Here is a 20372-nt window from a genome sequence, read left to right as displayed (position 1 = left end):
CCGTTTATTTATCCATCACAATATGTACACCTTACCATAACTATATGTCTACAAGTGCTTCACCATTGAAATATTGGGGGGAAAACTTTTAGCTTAAAGAACAGCAGTACTTGAATGTCTGAGTTTATTGAATATAACTTAAATTCAGATGTATTACCTTCCTTATACACTTATGCATTCCATGTACTTATGTATTTATTAGTTTACTCCTACTGTAAAAATAAAATTGAAATAAAAAATAAATATATAAATATGGCGTACAAGGTCACAGCAATGGCACTCTGTTCACGACGTCCCTCTTTTGGCATATGGGGGTCGCTGACTTGAATCTCCTCACACTGGGAGTCCACTCGACAGGGCTCTCCACTGGACCTCGCTTCCGCCAACGCTCTCCTCTTCCTCGCAGGGCATACTGGTCTTGGCATGCAAGCAGTTGCTGGTGCTCCAGGCTCCAGAGCAGGTGGTCTTGGGTTTCCTGGGTAATGTCCCCTCACCCAGCAGGGAGACTAGTAGGCCATGGCCCCTAGTCCTGGTCACAGGCAGAAGTCTTGCAGAGTTTCCCCTCCTCACACAAAGCCGGTCTCGCTGATTGGCAGGCGGAACTCTTTGAGGTCTCAACCTCCCCATATAGTCCATTTACAGACACCAAATGTGATTTAGGGCCTAGGCCTTTGATGTTTTATAATGGGGTTCTGATTATTTTAAACTACACACTACTTCTCTCCCTCTTCCACTTGAAAGATTGTCTGTCACAGCAGGAGAGACATTGAAGCTGACAGTCCCACAACACAGACCATGGGAGTGAATAGAGTTCACAGCTGGATGTCCGCCACAGTGATATGTCCATTACAAGGTTAATCTAGGGCTCCCAACCCCACTATTTATGATTTCCTTATTAGCCCCATCTCCTTCCTGAACTGTGTCTGGCCCCTTCCGTATGATCTCTCACTGAATCAACAAACACCCTTTGGAGTTTACAGGGGCAGTCTCTCTCCCTTCTCCAGTGTGCCCCTCTCTCTCTTTTCTCCATTGCAGTTGCCAGGAATGCAGCAATACACAAATCTGTCTAGGGGGTTTCCTCTACTGCTTCATCTCCTTCACCAGGCAGGCATGGGCTTTCCAATTTGAAATCAAGGGTCCTCTGTGTAATGTGCCATTATAGGCACACTGCACTCAGTGTATGCACACAGCACACTGTCAAGCACAGTCACCTCCATGTATTGTGCCACCAGAGACACACATACATTCAGCACACTTATTCACTCTGAGTGCACTTTTCATTACTGTCGCCTTGTGGTATTGTGCTACTTGCAGGCACACATACAGCCAGCACACAAACATTCACTATTCACTTGCTGCACAACTCTACACCCTTCATATATTATACTTCTCGCAGGTACACATACACCCTGTACATGCATTCACTGTGCATGCACTGGACAGCAGTGCCACATCGCTGTACTGTACCCTTCCCAGGCACACATACAATCAATGCAGAGTCACCATTCTTGCACTGTGCAACAGTTTAATCTAATTGATGTATGCCAAGAGGCGAGTTGAGCAATCAGTAGGAGAACTTTAAAAAGGTGAATGAGTAGAAAAGTCAAAGGCACAGATTACTACTTTCAGGAAAACAAGGACTCAGTACGCTCTACGCAGACTGTATGGGAGGCGTATAAAACTGTTATCTGGGGAGAAACGCTCTCCCTGATAGCAGGGAAAAAGAAGGAGAGGCAGGCTGATCTTCAAAGAGCGGAAGAAGAAGTGGTGAAGTCAGAAGATGACCTGGCCCGGGCGGTTTCTCCTGAGGGCCTCCATCTTCTCAGATTGAGACAGGATGAGTTTCGTAGTATCGATAGGGACAGAGCAAGTGCGCAGTGTAGAGAAGTCCAAGGTAGAGTATATGAGCTTGGAGACAAGGCAGGAAAGCTAATAGTGTGGCTGGATAGACGTGAGTGGGCATCTAGACTGGCGACCAAAGTGCAGGGGCAGGATTCTAGTCCTATAACAGACCCGCTGGCTATAGTTACACATTTGCCGACCACTACCATACAGTATATAGTTCGTCCGGCAGCTTCACTGAAACAGAAAATACCGAAATGTTGAGGGACATAATGCTTCCCACGCTCTCGGACGAAAATAGGGAATATCTGGTCTCCCCTCTGACTGATGACAAGGTTGCGCAGGCTATTCGGAGTGTGAATTCGGGTAAACAGACGGGCCCAATGGTATCTCCATAGAATTGTATAAACTGAATTCTAATAAACTCGCCCGTATATTTGCCCCATGTTTACGGAGAGTAGGGAAAAGGGAATGCTGCCATACGACCAGCGAGTGGCGAACATTATGGTCATACATAAATAAGGCAAACCTAGGTCTAGCTGCGCTTCCTATCGGCCAATATCACTTCTGAATGTGGAACCCAAAGTCCTTGCTAAACTGCTGGCGACGCGTCTGATAAAAGTAATCACCTCTCTGGTCCACCCAGACCAGTCAGTCTTTATGCCACATCATAATACTGGGCTCAACTTGAGGCGAGTGCACGGAGTATTGAGTAGAGCGTCTACTTTGCTGGAGCCGCCAGTCATAGTGTCCCTAGACGCCACCATGGCGTTTGATATGGTGGAGTGGCCCTATCTGTTTAGGGTCTTAAGCAAATTAGGTTTCAGACAGGAATACATAGGCTGGGTTTGCCTCCTATGCTCCGGCACAATGGCCCGGGTGGTGGTGAATAACCGTAAGTCTTCAGATTTTCAGCTCGGTTGGGGCACTAGGCAAGGTTGCCCCCTGTCTCCGCTCCTTTTTGCGTTGGCAGTGGAACCAGTGGCAGCTTGGATAAGGCAAGACCGGTCCATCCGCGGACTGAGGTGGTCGCCAGATTGGGAAGACAAGATATCTCTGTATGCAGATGACATCCTTTTATACTTTATGAATCCCAGAGGATCGCTAATCTGCCTTCTAGATGTTCTGGAAATATTCGGTAGGTACTCCGGATTCTCAGTGAATTGGCTTAAATCGGTGATTAATGTCCTTAGGGGAGAACCGCCCAAAATACCGCGGAATTGCCCGATTCAGATCGTGTTGGACGGTTTCCGATACCTCGGAATCTTTGTGACATTAAATTCTAAGCTCCGTTATGCCCGCAATCTAGACCCTCCCATGCAAAGACTTAAAGACGTAGCGCACTGGAAAACCCTCCCCCTCTCCATGTTAGGCAGAGCGGTACCTTTTTAAAATGATGGCGCTGCCCCGTTTCTTTTATGCACCCCAAAACGCGATGGGTTCGGTTTCCGCTCCCTACTTTAAGGAAATATAGAGTCTTCAGAGGCAGCTTCAATGGGAGGGCAGATCACGAATTGCATTTTCCAAATTGACTCTCAATTGGTATGATGGTGGAATTAGTCTGCCAGACTTAAAAAAGTACTACTGGGCATCTCAACTGGCCGCTATCAATCACAGGATCTATGGACAGCCGGGGGACCCTGGATATGCCATGGATAGATGGCAGCTCCCAGGAAGTGTCTATACTAGAGCGTTGTGCGCTATGCCCAGTAGATACCCACTAACGGGACCTACTGCACACGCCATCCAAGTATGGAATGCTGTCAACAAACACCTCAAATGGACTACAATCACTCCTTCCAAAGTTTTACTTTGGAATTTAGTTTGCTTTTGAATGGTGTAGGAGACGCTAACGGACCAGCTTACGGGACCCCGCATTTACGGACTCCAAACCTTATCACAGGTGGACAACCCTATGAACTGTTCCTGAATAAACAGAACGGACCCAACACATTAGTCCTTAGTCTCTACTGATCACTCCATCTATGAACTATTAGAGGAGTCGTATTAACCAGTATTTTAAACAACGGTGGATCTTATGGACCTCGTTTCATCTGTAAAACTTTGGAAGGAGTGAGTGTAGTCTCCTTGATACACGACCAGTGGTTTATTACATTTTTTACCGATTTGGAGAGAGACAAGTATGTATGTCCTGAGGAAGGTGACACGTTAATCATTTGCTACCACCGAAACGCGTCAACGTCAGTTCTCCTTGTATTTACTTCCAGGAACTACCTCATGTCTATCAAAGATCATGTTCTAAAAGACTGATGGTGTTTATGACTTGATTCCTGTTAGAAAGAACCAATTTTGATGTATTTATTTTTTCACATTTGTTGGGTCTCTCTGGGTAGTTTTTACATTTGAATATATGTATTAGATTATTTGTATTATTGTTTTATGTAATTTCAGGATACTATGTAATAAACCCAATTTGTGTTTTTAGGTCGAGCAGATTTTCGAAAGTTCACGTGAAATCACGTGACCACAAGCTCCTTCGTGCACGAGCTTGCATTTCACCCACAGGCTTCCCCTGCCAGCAGCATTTGCCATCACGGCCACAGGCCGTGACTTCAAAGGGTTCCATTTGCTCCTGCCTCCCCGCCCACTGGTTCACACTTCACTGGTCTCACATCAAAGGCATCAGCCTCCCACAGGCTTCCCTCCCCGCCCCCCCCCCCCGCCCCCCCCCCCCCACGTCCTCTTTGGCTCCTTAACTTCTGCCCTCTCCCCCCACCCCCCTCCCTGTTCCTTTTCGTGTTCTTCCATGGTTTCTCTTCTTTTCTTGCTTCCTGCTCACTTTGAAATTTTCATTTCCCCCATTTTCCTTCCTCCTCTAATTCTCCCTTATGGTGCTTTCCTCCATAGCTAATATTTTCTCCTTGTTTTCCACCCACATTCTCCATTTCTCCTTCCCGCTGCCTGTATTTCACAGCACCTCCTAAGAGGTTGCAGGGAAGAAATGCCGTGTAACATGCTGGCCGCTTCAGCAGGCTTGTGCCGTATTTTTTTTAATCAACACAGCGCCCACTTATCTGCTGGGTGCTACCTTCGAGCCTGCCCAGCCCCACTCATGATGTAGGACTGACATGCTAGCAGTAAATCTCTGTCCAGATTTGCGTCCCAGCTCCGATAATTTTTGGTTAAATTGGGAGTGTCAAGGTGCATTTACAGTGAACATGGAGGAGAGACAGAATGAAAAAAACACTAGGCAGAGTGGGGAACTTTCTTTCCTCGACAGCAGCAGCACTTCCTCATCGGGCATAATCTGGCAGAGGCTCAGCTCTGACATTTCAGGGAAGGTTGCAGAATAAATCGGTTTAATGGTGTATAAGAATCATGCTCCTGAACTATTGTCATGGAGAGACAACTCTATCTGCAACTATTAGTTATAACATACACATAAAATACCGTGGCATTCACAGAGTCTTCCTAGATGGCAGAGCTGACCAGTAACGTAGGTGTGTTCTTGGGGGGGGTGCATGGCTGCGGGCACTTGGGACCATTACGATTTTTAAAGCAAATTTTTTTTTAAATGACCCGCCGTGCAGCTAAAACGAGTACCCTTTAGAAGTACTGCGGAGGAGCAGGTACGGTGATCGCCTGTCAGTGTTAGTTACTTACAGCGATCAATCATGAATTAAGCTCGGATCAAGTTAATCTTCTGTTGTTGCTCAATTTGTCAATAACATTAGTGCTTCAGGATCGCGTTTGTAAGGGATGCTGCACGCATTTCTTTTTTCTGCACAGCTTCTTGAAACTGAACGTCTGTCTCCGTCACCGCTGCGAAACCCTCTGCAGGTGGGGCAAAAAAGAAAAAGGCTGCCTAAAATGGCTTTCACTCACATTCATAGTTTTGATTTCATCAGGAAGACCCCATTATGTAAACTCTCACCTCCCTTTCCTGTGCTTTTGTTTTTACACATTGGTTTCATGTGCATGATTGTGCATACTTTATTATGGGCAGCAGCTATGCTTTAGCACACAGCATGGCGGCCGCTTGGGGAGGCCGCACGCCGCATTTCTTTTTTCTGCACTATACACCTCGGAGCTGAAGGGAACCAGTATGCCCCTGTCACCACTACAAAACCCACTGGAGGTGGGAAACAACAGAGCACGTTGCCTAAAATGGCTTCCAACCAATGCCCGGCTTTTAATGTTTCCAGTTTTTCCTTCCAACTACAGTGATGACTTTCTAAAACTCTCTGATCTCCCAATAGCCAGCCACAAGGCAACGGCCCTATCACGGCAGACAGGGTTAACCAGTTGGCTGCTAGTGATTTTCCCCTCCTGTGCTGGAAAGTAAGATTTATCAGTGTTCATGATAAGGTCAGCTCGTCATAAGCACAGCTCCACAGCAGTGAAGGGGTTAAACACTGGTGTGTCGCCCAGTATCAGCCCACAAAACCATGGAGTGTTACCTGGATAGTATTGTTATAATGCCATCGTACAATTTACAGTGTTTACTACGTGTGCACTGAGCTTCATCAATGTGCACGGAATGCTATGCTCAGATGTACACTGTATTCCTAATGTTTCCAACGCTCCACAAAAAACACTTTTGTGGGTAGGTGTGCTGGTTGCTGCCTCCTAATCCTTCGGAAAAGCTCCAATTTGTATTGTTTTCACCTACTTGCAACTCTGTAGTGGTATTGCACGCATTCCTTAAGATTGGGATGTCGTCTGCCGCAACTTCCGTACAACTTTGAGAAAGGATGTGGCACTACGGTCAGAGTTGCCGACTTTGGAAGTCGGGAGTCATAGGTTCTAGACTCCGCGTCGGCTCAATGTTCCGTACCTTCGTAAAATCACTTAATCTCAACGTGCCCAAAAGAATTTTTTTAAAAATAACGTCTGTATACTTGGGTAATTTGACTGGTGCTCATGTAACGCGGTCCAATACTTTAGGGTCGAGTTCGCGCTACATTAAAAAAAAAATGCTTTTAAAGCGTGGCATGATAAACCCATTGATGGTGGGCACGAACAGGACTGAAAGAGGGGCGAGTCCTGTAATTTAAAAGAAAAATTGACGACTTTCATTTTTTGTTCTGTTGCATCTTCCATTTCCCTATGCTTCCGTATTAGCACTGCGTCCGTCATGCTTAGACAGCATTTGTTGCATTTTTTTTTTATGCTTTTTGGAGGAAAAAAAAGGGATAACTCTGTCCCCTCCCCTCTTGCCTCTCCCCTCTCTCCTCAACCTCCCCCCTCCCACAATCTCTAGTGTTAAACAGGAAGCAGTGAAGAGGCGCCACCGGGCAAGAAGGCAGACTGAGCCATCCTTCTTGATTAAAGGTTTTAGCATTTTACGTGTTACCAGTAAACATGCCCGAGGCGACAGCCGAGCACAAGCCACATGGAGACATCCTCCTAAATTGCCTAAGGCACCAGCTGAGCACAAGCCACATGGAGACATTCTCCTACGTTGTTTTTTCCCCTCTAACCTGAATCACTTTTATGCATAACTCCAAAAAAAAGAAAACTTTAAGGGAAAGAAAGTACTTTTCTTCACAAAGATCTTAAACATTGTTTGCGCGGTCAATATTTAAAAAGACATTATGGTGGCCTCATCTCCGCATTTTTTACGATTAGCATTAACTTACTATTTAAAGCCGATCTCATAGCTAATTGTCTCTCTCCTTCTCTGTTTTCCCTATCTAATTCTGGCAGTACTTACATAACTTTATTTATAAGTTTTAAAATGAAGGTAGATTCGACAGTCCGCTCCCATCAGTCCTTTTCAAGAATTATTTACAAAGAGTCACACTATCACAAAAGCTTCTTTAGAGCGCTTATTTACAGTGTATTAATGCGTCCTGTAGTCTGTGATATATTTTTTAGGTCTCGCGACCTATCGATGTGCGCAAGCGCATCGAGCGGAGCGAGAATTCAAGTGGCGAAAACATCGTCAAACTAAGGGCTTTCAGCCCCGCGGTTTTCATGCAGTTCACGTGAACCACGTGATTAAACATGCACGCGCATCGGCAACATTTCTCAATCACCCTCCCACAGGCACGCCCCCCCCACCAGGCTCTCCCGCCCCCATCAGGCTTCCCTCCTAATCCGCCTGCCTCCCCTCGCGCATTCACGCCCCCTCACCAGGCTCTCCCGCCCCCATCTGGATTCCCTCCTAATCCGCCTCCCCTCGCTCGCATTCCCGCCCCAGGCTCTCCCGCCCCCATCCGGCTTCCCTCCGCGCATCTGCCTGCCACACTAGAGCTGCGGACGCATACAATAAAAGATAACTAGCCGTCATTCCGAACCAGGGTCAACCTCGCTACACCTCGCCCTCTAAATAACTTACTATAGCTGTCCCTCTCGCCTATATAGAACCACTAGCCGTTAGGACAAGATAGATCATCAACACACGAAATCATAACCCCACCAGGCTCTCCTGCCCCCATCCGGCTTCCCTCCGGCCATTTGCCACACTCCTTGCCTCTGTCTTGCCTTCCCCTCCATTCTCCTCCACTCGCATTCCCGCCCCCCCACCAGGCTCTCCCGCCCCCATCCGGCCACTTGCCACACTCCTTGCCTCTGTCTTGTTACCAGGAGCTTTCCCTCCCCTATCAGATTTTACCACTTCCATAGCAGTCGGCTTATTGTATTGCTTGTTTGATTTCTATTTGCACTACAGCAGGCTTTAATTTTAATGTGTTAATCCAGATTTACAATTTACCTTCCCATACACTCAGAAACAAGTAATTGCAAAGCCGATAGGTCAGTATTTGCTAAGCACAGACACGAGCATGTGCACATGCTGTTTGCATACTTTTGCACATTAAAGCTAGACCTACACCTATTGAGTTTGCCAATACACGTTGAGTTCATTGTGTTTTTACTATTGTAATGATTCTAATAATCCGAATTTTTGCTGTACTGGAGTGATTGCTAGTTGGACTAACACCTATTTATAGAACATTTGAAAGGTGCCAGACTGTGCAGGAGCGCTATCAATGCGCTATAATCAAAGGATATAATTGTATTTTCACGCGCCCAGTTTGTGCTTTTTTGTCGGAAGACAAGGGCAGCGCCTTCATCTTCATTACAGTGTTTCACGCCTGTGTTCCAGTGTTTGGTTAAGGTTATGTTGAGAAAAGCACACAAATCCCCTCTGGAGCCCTCGTTTGTGTCCCTACGCCACCACCATAAACAAACAGTAAAACACACAATGGCAAATCGATGGGCCCTGCCTGGGGGATGCGTTTTACCCAGCGATGTTCATTTACACTCACCCACTCAATAGAATAATCTCTCTGAAATCAGACGTGGCGTAGACAGCAGCGTTCACAACCCACTTTCGAAAATGAAGAAAACCATATCATTTGTTATTTTCAGCTCCCCCGAAAGTGTGAAAATGTCCCGGAAGTGTCAGCGCTGGCGCATCAGAAAATAACAGAAAATAACGAGGGCTGGGAAAATCCAGCTCTCCGAGGGCCCACATTTCCATGTGTCCTGTCGAGAAGCCTTCACGGTGGAGTCCAGATTTCTATACTGCAAAGCTAGATGTATCCAACGTGTAACAAGCCTTGGTACAGCCAAGAGGTCTGGCTTGTTATATTTCATTAGCAGCAGCAGCATTTCTCCTGCGCCACGCCACATCAAAGGCTCTGTGCCACTTTCACCCACACAGCAACACTTACAGACACACAACGCCACTCACACCCACGCAAGCCCACTATCACCCACGCAACACCACACTCACCCACGCAACGCCACTCACCCAAGCAACACCACTCACACACGCAACGCAACTCATCCACGCAACCCCACTCATCTACGCAACCCCACTCATCTACGCAACCCCACTCATCTACGCAACCCCACTCATCCACGCAACCCCACTCATCCACGCAACCCCACTCATCCACGCAACCCCACTCATCCACGCAACGCCACTCACACATGCAACGCCACTCACACATGCAACGCCGCTCACACATGCAACGCCACTCACCCACGCAACGCCACTCACCCATGCAACGCCACTCACCCACGCAGCGCCACTCACCCACGCAGCTCCACTCACCAACGCAGCGCCCCTCACCCACACAGCTCCACTCACCCACGCAGCTCCACTCACCCACGCAGCTCCACTCACCCACGCAGCTCCACTCACCCACGCAGCGCCACTCACCCCCACGCAACGCCACTCACCCCCACGCAACGCCACTCACCCCCACGCAACGCCACTCACACCCACGCAACGCCACTCACACCCACGCAACGCCACTCACACATGCAACGCCACTCACCCACGCAACGCCACTCACTCAAAGCCACTCACACCCACGCAGTGCCACTTTCACCCACACTGTGCAGTGCACAATAGGTCTCGCAGTAGGAACGTTGGAGCCATTGCAATTGTAAATAACAATGCCTTTTATTTTTGTTTTCATTTTAAAAACATAAAGGGCTTTGTCATTTACAAAACCAATAGCTCCAACTTTCCTACTGCGAGACCTATTGGCAACGCCAGTGCTTGTTTTAAGAATTGGACTCAAATCCCAAACATGTGCTTTCATGGTATTTCATGCTACTGAAGTCAAGAAGATGGGAGCGTGACCAGGCCAACAGATTTCGAACGGCTGCTGCTGCATTTTCTACTTCTGCCCAGGGAGCCAAACCAAGGGAAATACTTCACCTGCCCTGGTTTTTAGAAAGGTGCAAATAAAAAAAGGTTAAGAGCTTTTTGAAAAGTGGAAAATACCTCTTCCCCCCTCCCATTTTCCCTCTCTCTTCAACATCCCCTCCTCCCTCTCTTCTCACTCTCCCCTCCCTCTACACCCTCACACTCTTCCCTCATTCCTCACCGCTCCCCTCTCTCCTCACTCCCATCTCCTCCCACTCTCCTCACTCTCACTTCACTCTCACCTCTCAATACTCACTCTCTCCCCTTTCTCCACTCTCCACTCTCCTCTCTCCACTCTCCTCTCTCTACTCTTCTCCCTCTATCCTCTCCCTCTCTCTCCTCACTCTCCCCCTTTCTCCCCTCACTCTACCCTCTCCTCAGACTCCCCTCTTCTCAGTCTACCCTCTCCTCACTCTCCCCTGTCCTCACTCTCCCCTGTCCTCACTACCTATTTGAATAACCTGCACTAAGTCCTTTAAAACGAACGCACATTTGTCAGACCATTCCTAGCAGCCATTTCCAAAATTTATTTTTAAAAAGTCACAATATTACAAGAGCTACTTTTGCGACCTTCCTCAGACTTAATTAATATGTCCTGTAGCGGATGATATTTTCTTTTTTACAATACAAAACATGTGCACTGCTAGCATTTCATGTTGCTGAGGTCGATAATAGTATAGTGACAAGACCTACATAATTTTTCCGGTTTGGACTGGTTTTTTTCACCTTCTGGCCGACCTGCTTCAATGGAATATTTGCCGTGCACACACCCCCACACACACAACACCCCACACACAACACCCCCCACACACACACACACCAACACAACAACCACACACACAACACCACACGCACAACTACAACCACACACAACAACACACACGACAACGACACGCACAACAATCTATCTATCTATCGCCCTCACTCTATCTATCGCCCTCACTCTATCTATCGCAAAAGAACAGCATCACTCAGCACCACCACAGCATCACTCTGCGCCACCACAGCATCACTCCGCGCCACCACAACATCACTCTGCGCCATCACAGCATCAGTCTGTGCAACCATTCAACAACAACTGGTTCAAATATGTTTTCTCAATGTTTCAAGCTTTATTACAAATGTCACAAAAAGATGTTAATATTTCACTTCTGTTCTTGGATTTTCGTCACAATAAAATACACTGAAAATAATCTTCATAAAAGTTATTTACAAAAGTTTAAGCTATTGCCATTATAAATTACAATCACTTTTATTTAAGTATTAATTATTTAAAAAAATTAAAAGCCATTGTTATTTGTAATATCAATTCATCTAAGTGACGTAAATACAAAACATGTTGCATTACAAATGCTATAGGTGTCACATTTGCAAAAGTTATAACTATTGGCATTGTAAATAACAAAGCTATTAATTTAGCTATTTTCAAAACCAACACATAAATAAAATAATTGTCATTTACAAGACCAATAGCTCGAACTTTCATAATGCGAGACCTATTGCATTGCAAATGCTTGTTTAATTTATTTGCTTTGGCTATTTATCCTTTTGTTATACACGGTTGTTTCTTTGGGGCTTACCCCTTAGGTATTTTTTAATCACCCTTTACCTCGATTATGTATGCATAGGTGTGTTACAACTATATAGTTGTCTGTTGGATTTATGATTGATGAATAGTGCATGTCCAAGAGAATCTTCCTTTACACTTCACTGTGGTACCCTTTCTCTTGGTCAGTGGGGTCCCTCCCTTCTCTTACATACGGAAGAAAAAAGCACAGAACTTGGGCAGTAATGTTGTATGACCAGGTGTTCCTCTGACTTCTCTCTCCCAACCACTTGGCAAGGAAACAAAAAAACAGCTGATGAGATTAAGATTTGGTTTTATCCCCTTAAGAGCCTATTGGTATGGTGGGAGGGAACTCGACGATGACAACAGTCAATGCAGATTTTGTGCAAAGGGAGAAGAATCTTTGTCCCACATCCTCTGCATCTGAAAAAAAGCTGCTCCTGTTAAGACAATTCTGGCTGCCCCCAATATTGCGAGTAATAAACATCAGGTCTTGCCAGGACGTCATACAAGCATTCTTGAAAGGTGAATCAGCTCAGATAGCATATCGATTTCTGAAATTCTTTAAAGGCCCTTTAGCAACTCTGCAGACTCTACGGTCTCCGCTGGAGAACAGACAGTAGTACTGTTACTACATGCTATCCATATCAATATGCTGCTAAAGGTTTTATACTTTACCTGGGTCACGTTTGTATTTTAAGCATTTGAAAATAGTCCTGTAAGCACCGCAGAACTAGAAATATAGCACTGTAATGCTGCTGAAGGTCAGACAGTAGTACTGCTGCTGCAGGTGATTCATATAGACATGCTGCTAAAGATTTTGCACTTTACCTGGGTCTCAGAAAAGGACTTCTTACTATAAGCAAGCACCTGACAAATGGCCCTGTAAGTAGAACAGATGATGAAGAAATGTAGCAGTTTAATACTGAAAGCCCTGACAGGGCATGTTTTTCTTTTTAATAATATGGAAAGCGATTATAAGAGTACAGTTCTCAATTTTCTTCTTTGTAACTGTATTTTATGGACCAACTAATATATAGGTTTTATACATTACTCCCTGAAGAATCCATTGCAGTAATTATTTTAAAGAATTCTCTCTTTCTGTCACATTTACGATATCCATTCAAATAAGTTTTCTTTTTTAAGTTGCTTCTAGACAATGGATGCAAAACCCTAGTAGTAGTGTACACTTCACAAACGTTATGATCGCTTCTGCATTATGCAGTTGATTTCAATGGAATTGCCTCACATCTCAAGGCAGTGAATGTGCAATGTTAGTTCTTTTTAGATCCACCTGCCTCCCATTGTGATTTCCTTTCAAAGGCCTCCTCTGACTCGTGCTGCCATCATATTCTATTCTCAAATCCAGGGCTTGGCTAAAAATTGCTTTTCGGTTTGATGCTTCCATATGTTCGGTCCACTGCAACAGTTCTTACACACTTCCTGCAAAAGGTCCACTCCTGACAATACATCAACCTTTTGTGGCGATTACAAATCTTCAGATTTGCAGGGCTCAGTAATGTTGATGCCCAAGGAAAATTCTTCGCAATGAAGATATTAGGGGTCCTATCACACCAGGTTTCTCAAAGACCATCCGTCCATGTGCAGGACTTAAGCTTTTTCCCTTTAGGTGAAACTAAACATGTCTGACGGTGACGGAAGGTCGCCACCACTAAGACTACAGCGAAGCTCAAACAATCTGACTTCTGTTCTAAAGTTCTGTCTGTCTTGTCCATATTTATTTCAAGCCTCAGCTGTAAGAGAGAGTTGCAATCAGGGACACGATAATCGCTATAAATATTTAATTTTCAGATGCTAATACTGGAAAGAATTACAGAAATTACATTGGAAAAATAGCGTGACTGGGTAAATTACGTGGGTGAAACTTCGCCTTTAGTTGCTTTGAGGCTTTGTAGACGCTATGCTGTTTTGAGCACAACCAATCCCGGACAGAATCACTATGGATTGAATGGTTGTTAAAAGGCAGTTTATCAGCCCCAATGACAGAGAAAAAAGAAAGAAATTGATGTTTGGCTATAAAGTGATTAGTAATCTGGCCTGAATAGTGAAAACAAATCGAAGAACACACTGGTTGAAAATGTGCACGTTTTTTTTTTTAAATCATTTCTTACTAATTATGGGTAGTGCTATATACTTCTTTTTGGTTGCACGTGGGATAATGAACTAATGATCAAAATGTATAAATTCCAATTATCGGAGTAAAATTGTTAATGCAATGTTTTTTCTTTGTAGCACAAGATTCCACACCACCAGTATCATCATTTGGTATTAAAGAAGAGGGGGTGACCTATCCCATTGATATTCAAGACTATTCGAGTGGTGAAAGCTTCAACAGGGATGGTGAGTACTCTATCCTAACTGGAAAACTGCAATTACTGAATATGTAGTGAGACATCTGGAAAGGTGTCTTTAATCTTGTATAGTGAATGTTTTATTATTCGTGACGAAGATTCTTCACTGCTTTACTAAAGAAGCACTTTACCGTTTCTGGTTAGCACAGGACTCATATTTCCGTCGGTCTGTATGATACTAACCGTGCTAACCTTGTCCTGGCAGAGCCTATTTGAAATCTGGTTATGTTAGGAACGGTCCTTTAAATGCAGCAGCACAGACTGGATCACATTTGCCAGCCAGGCTGACGGATTGGGTAGCAATGCTGAAGGACGGCCTCCACAACTGGAAAAGACAAATAATTACTCTAGCTATTTAGAACAGTTGCTGATATTTTATTGGCAAACTTTACGTATCCATTATTGCCTTCGCTCTGATCTTGTGCCTGATAGAGGGGGAAGCTTACCGTCACCTGATTTTTTTTTTTTAAAATAATTTTTATTGTAGACATACCTGTACAGGCTAATATACGGATAGCAGTAGCAACCTAAATGTCAGCAGATATACAGTATGTTTCATCAATCATTACACAGCCTTCTGGCCCACAACCCGGGGGTTGGGCGGCGGTAAAGTATCTGCACTTCCATGCCTGACGTTCCGTAGAGAGGAGTGGTTATTGTCCGGATTAAGTGTATGTCTACTTTTATTGTCCTATCAAACTACGCGCTGAACCCCAACTCCCCCTTCCCCGCGCTAGCCCCTAAACACCCCCCCCCCCCTCTCACCCCAACCCGCACACCATCACCCGCCTAAGGCTACGTTAGTACTAACCCTGGGATGCTAGCCTCATGCTCCCCGTATTCCTGCTGTTCCTGGGGCCTCAACTCGCTCCCTCTGTGCCCTCCCCTCCGGGAGTTTCCTCCTGTGTGTCAGCCTCGCTATCCCTGAGCGCCTGCACCATTACTTCCCATGCTGTCGCGGTGTCAGCCGCTGTCTGGTTAGGGGTCCTGCGCGCTAATTGGTATCTATGCGTGCTGTCAGCCGAGGCCCATTTCAGAAACTCCTGCCGCCACCTCCGTGGAGTAGGCCCTAGCCGCGCTTTCCAATTCCTGGTAATCTCTCTCTTCGCTATCATCAACCCCATGTCGATAAACTTACTCGTGAGCTTATTTTTGGGAGTGTGGGGGAACCAGTGCAAAAGGCATTCGGCCGGTCCATACTCTAGCGATCGTTCCGTCACCTCATTCAGTACTTCCCCTACTTCTTGCCAAAAGTCCTGCAGGATCGGGCACGCCCATAGCATGTGTACTAACTCAGCTCCCTCTTCCGGGCACCGGGGACAGGCTGCTGTGTCATCGCCAAAATACCGCCGTATTCTACCTGGTGTCATATACGCCCTATGCAGCACATAGTAGTGTATCAGCTGGAACCTGGCGTTCCTTGTGCTGTTACGAGCTCTGCGGACAAGTTGTGCCCAGGTCGTGTCCGGAATGTCCCTGTGTAGATCCGCCTCCCATTTGGCTTTCAAGGATGTGAGAGGAGGGATATTCTCCCTAACCATTCGGTTATACAGGCATGTAACTGCCTTAACCGTGCCCGCCGCCATCATGGTGTATTGGCACGCCGCTGCCGTCTCGGGCTCCCCAAGCCCCGTGCCCCAGTGGGCATGCATCGCCCGGGTCACCGCTGCGTGCAGCAGGAATCCTCCTCTCGGGATATCGAAGCGGTCTGTTAACTCCCGGAACGGGAGCAGTGTTCCACTCTCAAAGAGGTCCCCAACCACCTGAATTCCCGCTTCCTCCCACTCCTGCAGGTTCGACCAATCGCCGCCATGTGGTAGTGCCGTCAGCATGGCCAGTGGTATCTCAGGCGCGTAAGGGCGTTGGGAACCCGCTCTCTTCTGGGTCCGATTCCAGCATTGTCGGTACGTGCGCTGTTCCAGCGATAAGTTCCGACTGTCCAACCGCTGCTGGAGGGTTATGTACGCCAGGACGTGCCTGGGCGTTCCCCGCAAATTTTCATCCTCCGGGCCCCGGAATACCCTCGCTACCTCCTGCGTGAAGATCTGTAATTGGGCCGCTAGGTAATAGAGCTCGAAGTCCGGCACCGCCAGCCCCCCCTCATCCTTCGGGCGAGAGAGCGTGGCTAGCGCTACTCTGCGTCGTCCCGCTCCCCAGATGAACGATGTGATCTGAGATTTAAGGAGCTTAAAAAAGGAACCAGGTATCCAGATTGGGAGCGTCCGGAAATAGTACAGTAATCTCGGCAGGGCTACCATCTTTAGTAGGGAAATCCGGCCCGCTACTGATAGCGGTAATGTGGACCAGAAGGACATACAGCCCTTCAGTCCGCGCACGCACCGTCCCAGGTTGCCCTCGAGTAAGTCTTCCGGCTTATGGTAGATGTGAACCCCCAGGTATTTCATGCAGGTAGGGTTCCAGGTCGCCTCCGACTGGTGCTGCGGCGGGGCAGTGCCCTCCAGCAGCGGGAACAAGCTTGTCTTGGGCCAATTGACCCGTAGGCCCGATATCTCTCCGAATCTCTCAAGTAGAGCTTCCGCCTTCCTCAGGTCCTCACCCCCGTCGCGGAGGAATAGCAATAAGTCGTCAGCATAAAGTGAAATGAAATGATGCTCGTCACGGGTCCGCACTCCGTGGATGTGCCGCCCCGTTCGGGCCGCGGCCGCCAGCGGCTCAATGGCCAGTGCAAAAAGGAGCGGTGATAGGGAGCAGCCCTGTCGAGTGCCCCGCTCCACCGGGTATCGAAGGGATACCGCCGGACCTACCCTCACTCTCGCAATCGCTTCCGCGTAAAGGACCTTAGTCCAGTGGATATAGCCAGCTCCCAGGCCGAAGCGCTCCATGACAGCGTAGAGGTAGTCCCACTCGAGGCTGTCAAAGGCCTTTTCAATATCAACCGACAGGACCAGCTCCGTCCCTGTCCTCTCGGTGAGCCCGTCCATGATGCGGATGAGCCGTCTGATATTAGCCGTGGTGTTGCGGTTCGGTATAAAACCGTTTTGGTCGTCATGTACCAACCCCGCCATGTGCGGTAGGAGTCTCGCCGCCAAAATGGAGCTCAGGATTTTATAATCTGCGGTGAGCATAGATAGCGGCCTATATGACGTGGGGTCAGTGCTCTCCCTGCCGGGCTTCAGCAGTGGGACCACCAACGCCTCCCTCATCGATTGCGGTAGTCGACCCGTTGCCTTTGCCTCCTTGTAAACAGTCTGGAGACGGGGGGCCAATACGTCCAGGTTTTTGGCGTAAAACTCTATGGGGAGTCCGTCTAGCCCCGGTGATTTGTTCCTCGCCATCCGCCTCACCGCTAGTCGTATCTCGCCCGCGTCAATGTCCGTCCCCAAGTCCTTCGCCTGCTCCGCCTCTATCTGACCTAGGGGCAGGTCAGCCAGGAAGGGACCCACTAGTTCTGCCCTGCCGCCCGGGTCACTCTTGTACAGGCCCTCATAGTATTGCTGGAACACGTTGACTATGCCCAGTTGAGTCTGTTTTACCACTCCCGTCGCATCCCGCAGCTGGAGTATGGGAGCGCATCTCCTGGAGGGATTCGATAGCCACGCCAGGAGGGTGCCCACCTTATCGCCTTCTACATGGGAGCGTAGCACGTACCGCTTGTGGTCAAAAGCTCGAAGCCTTTCCACCTCAACGGCTACCGCCTCCTTGGCCGAGCATAGAGAGTCCTGGAGTTCCGGCCTTCCGGGCCTCTTCCTCTCCGTCTCTCTCAGGTCCGCGTCCGCCTTCGCCAGATCACCCAGCAGTACCTTCCGTACGCCCACATAGTCTCGAATGCAGATGCCCCTTACTACTACTTTAAAGGCATCCCACTCCATCGCCCTTGAAGTTGCCGTCCCTGCGTTCTCCGCGAAATACGAGGTCACGCCTTCCGCAAGGGCCTCCCCGAAGAGGGGGTCCTCCAGTGTCTCAGGCCTCAGTCTCCAGAGCGGAACCCTGGGCTTCCCCATAACCCACGCCAGCCGGATCAAGAGCGGGTTATGGTCTGAGATTGTCCTCGTCAAGTATTCTGAGCTGGTGACGCACGGTAGCACCTCCCGGGAGCAAAGTATGGCGTCCAGTCGGACATGCAGGTCATGGAGCCCTGAGAAAAACGAGTAATCCCGATCAGTCGGGTGTTGCCCTCTCCAGACGTCTACGAGTCCCCAGTTCTCCTGCCAGTCCCTCCTTCCCTTAGATAGTCTGTGTACCGGGGAGTCACGAAGGGGGGGGTGAGATCTGTCCAGCAGGGGGTCGGCAATGGAGTTAAAGTCACCCCCCAGCAGGACCGGGCCCGCAAGGGGGTGGGCAAGCGTCCCCGACAGTGCAGCTAGGAAAGCTAATTGGTCCGTGTTCGGGGCATAGATGCTAGCTAACACTACATCTCTACCTTCGAGCTTCCCCTCCACTACCACATATCTCCCTTCTTGGTCAATCCAGTGCCGTGAGAGTTGGAAAGGCGTGCCTGCCCTAATCCATATGAGCACCCCTCGCGCATAAGCCGAATAGTTGGTGTGGTAAACCTGGCCCCGCCATCTCCTTTGTAGGGCCTCCCCCTCCCGTTGTGTGAGGTGCGTCTCCTGCAGCAGCGCGATGTGTACTCCCCTCCGTACTAAGTAGGCATGCACTTTGTGTCTGCGTTGCATAGTGTGTAGGCCCCGGACATTCCAGGTCATACAAGTCAAAACATTTGCATTAGCCATTGTCCCAGTGATCCGGTCGAAACCCTCCTCCCAGGTCCAGCCCGCTGGCGGTGATGGTGCCCCCTGTGTAAAAAACAAAACTCCCCAACAGCCCTGTCAATGGCGTACCCAGGGTCAACAGTGACAAAAAAACAAACCAACAATCCCCAACTGTGGAGCCCCCCCCCCCCCCAGAACAGGCCCCAATATCGAAATACCAGTCCCCATCCAAACTCCCGTACCTGATGACCCAGGTCTCAACTACACAGCCGCAGCTGTGGGTGCCTTAAGGGCCTACGGAGTGCGGCCGTGTCCAAAGGGAGGCCGCGCCGCCCATCTCCGTCCTCCCCCCCCAGTCCCTCATGGATCATCTGCCCCGAGTCCCGCCGTGTGCCCCGGCCCCCACTGTGTGCGAGGGCAGCAACCCCCTCTCCCGTACATCCCAATCATTACCCGATTAGCATCGACAGTAGTTCATATGTTGAGGACCTCATCCGCCGTCTGCGGTGTCACCAACGGCCCCTCCATGCGATGTAGCCCCGACAAGTCCGATTCCGATCCAGAGGCCGAAACATGAGTGTCCGAGTCTGAGGCCCCTCTGGACCCGTATCCTTCCGCTCGGCCGAGCTTCCCCACCTCCAACAGCGCCTCCTTCCTTTCCGCCTCCGTTTGTGAGGCCGATGGGCCCAGCTGCCCCTGACCCCTTTTCCAGAGTCTTTTCGATTTCCGCAGCCGCTTGGGCGAGCGCTCCCGCTCCTTCTCCCGCTCCTCTCTCACTCTGGCTCCGTCAGTCCCGGCCTTGTACGTCTCCCACCAGTCCCAAGCGTCCGCCGATGTCGTGAAGAAAATCGCCTTGTCGTCCACTACCACTCGTAGTCTGGTTGGGAAAAGCAAGGAGTAGGGGATGCCCTCAGTCCGCAATTCCCTCTTGATCGTGAGGAAGGAGGCACGCTGTTTCTGCGTTTCAAAGGTGAAATCCGGAAAGAGCGTGACTCTACTGTTTGCAATCTGGAAGGGGCCATCCTCACGGGCCCTACGCAGGAGCAGATCTCTGTCCTTGTGGTGTAGCAACTTGGCTATGATCGGTCTGGGTGGGAGTCCGGGTTTGGGTGGTCCTGAGGGGACTCTGTGGGCCCGCTCCAGAGTGAAGAATGGCGATAGTCCTTCTGGCGCCACCACCGTCTTCAGCCATTCCTCCATGTAGGCAATCATGTCTCCCGTCCCCTCCGTCTCCGGCACACCTACGACCCGAATGTTGCTGCGTCGGTTTCTATTTTCGGCGTCCT

The 20372-nt window shown here is 48.6% G+C and overlaps 1 protein-coding gene across 2 annotated transcripts in view; it reads left to right on the top strand.

Annotated features, from left to right (window-relative positions):
* Positions 1 to 20372, top strand: part of LOC147683294 (uncharacterized) — a 180301-nt gene that overhangs the window by 108426 nt on the left and 51503 nt on the right. For both annotated transcript variants that reach the window (XM_086943743.1, XM_086943742.1), the window contains one exon: positions 14295 to 14402. In XM_086943743.1, the coding sequence (XP_086799869.1) occupies positions 14295 to 14402 (108 nt within the window). The remainder of the gene's footprint in view (positions 1 to 14294; positions 14403 to 20372) is intronic.

The sequence above is a fragment of the Lissotriton vulgaris genome, chromosome 11 (assembly GCF_964263255.1).
Source record: "Lissotriton vulgaris chromosome 11, aLisVul1.2, whole genome shotgun sequence".
NCBI lineage: Eukaryota > Metazoa > Chordata > Amphibia > Caudata > Salamandridae > Lissotriton > Lissotriton vulgaris.
This window is presented reverse-complemented; position numbering and strand designations above follow the sequence as displayed.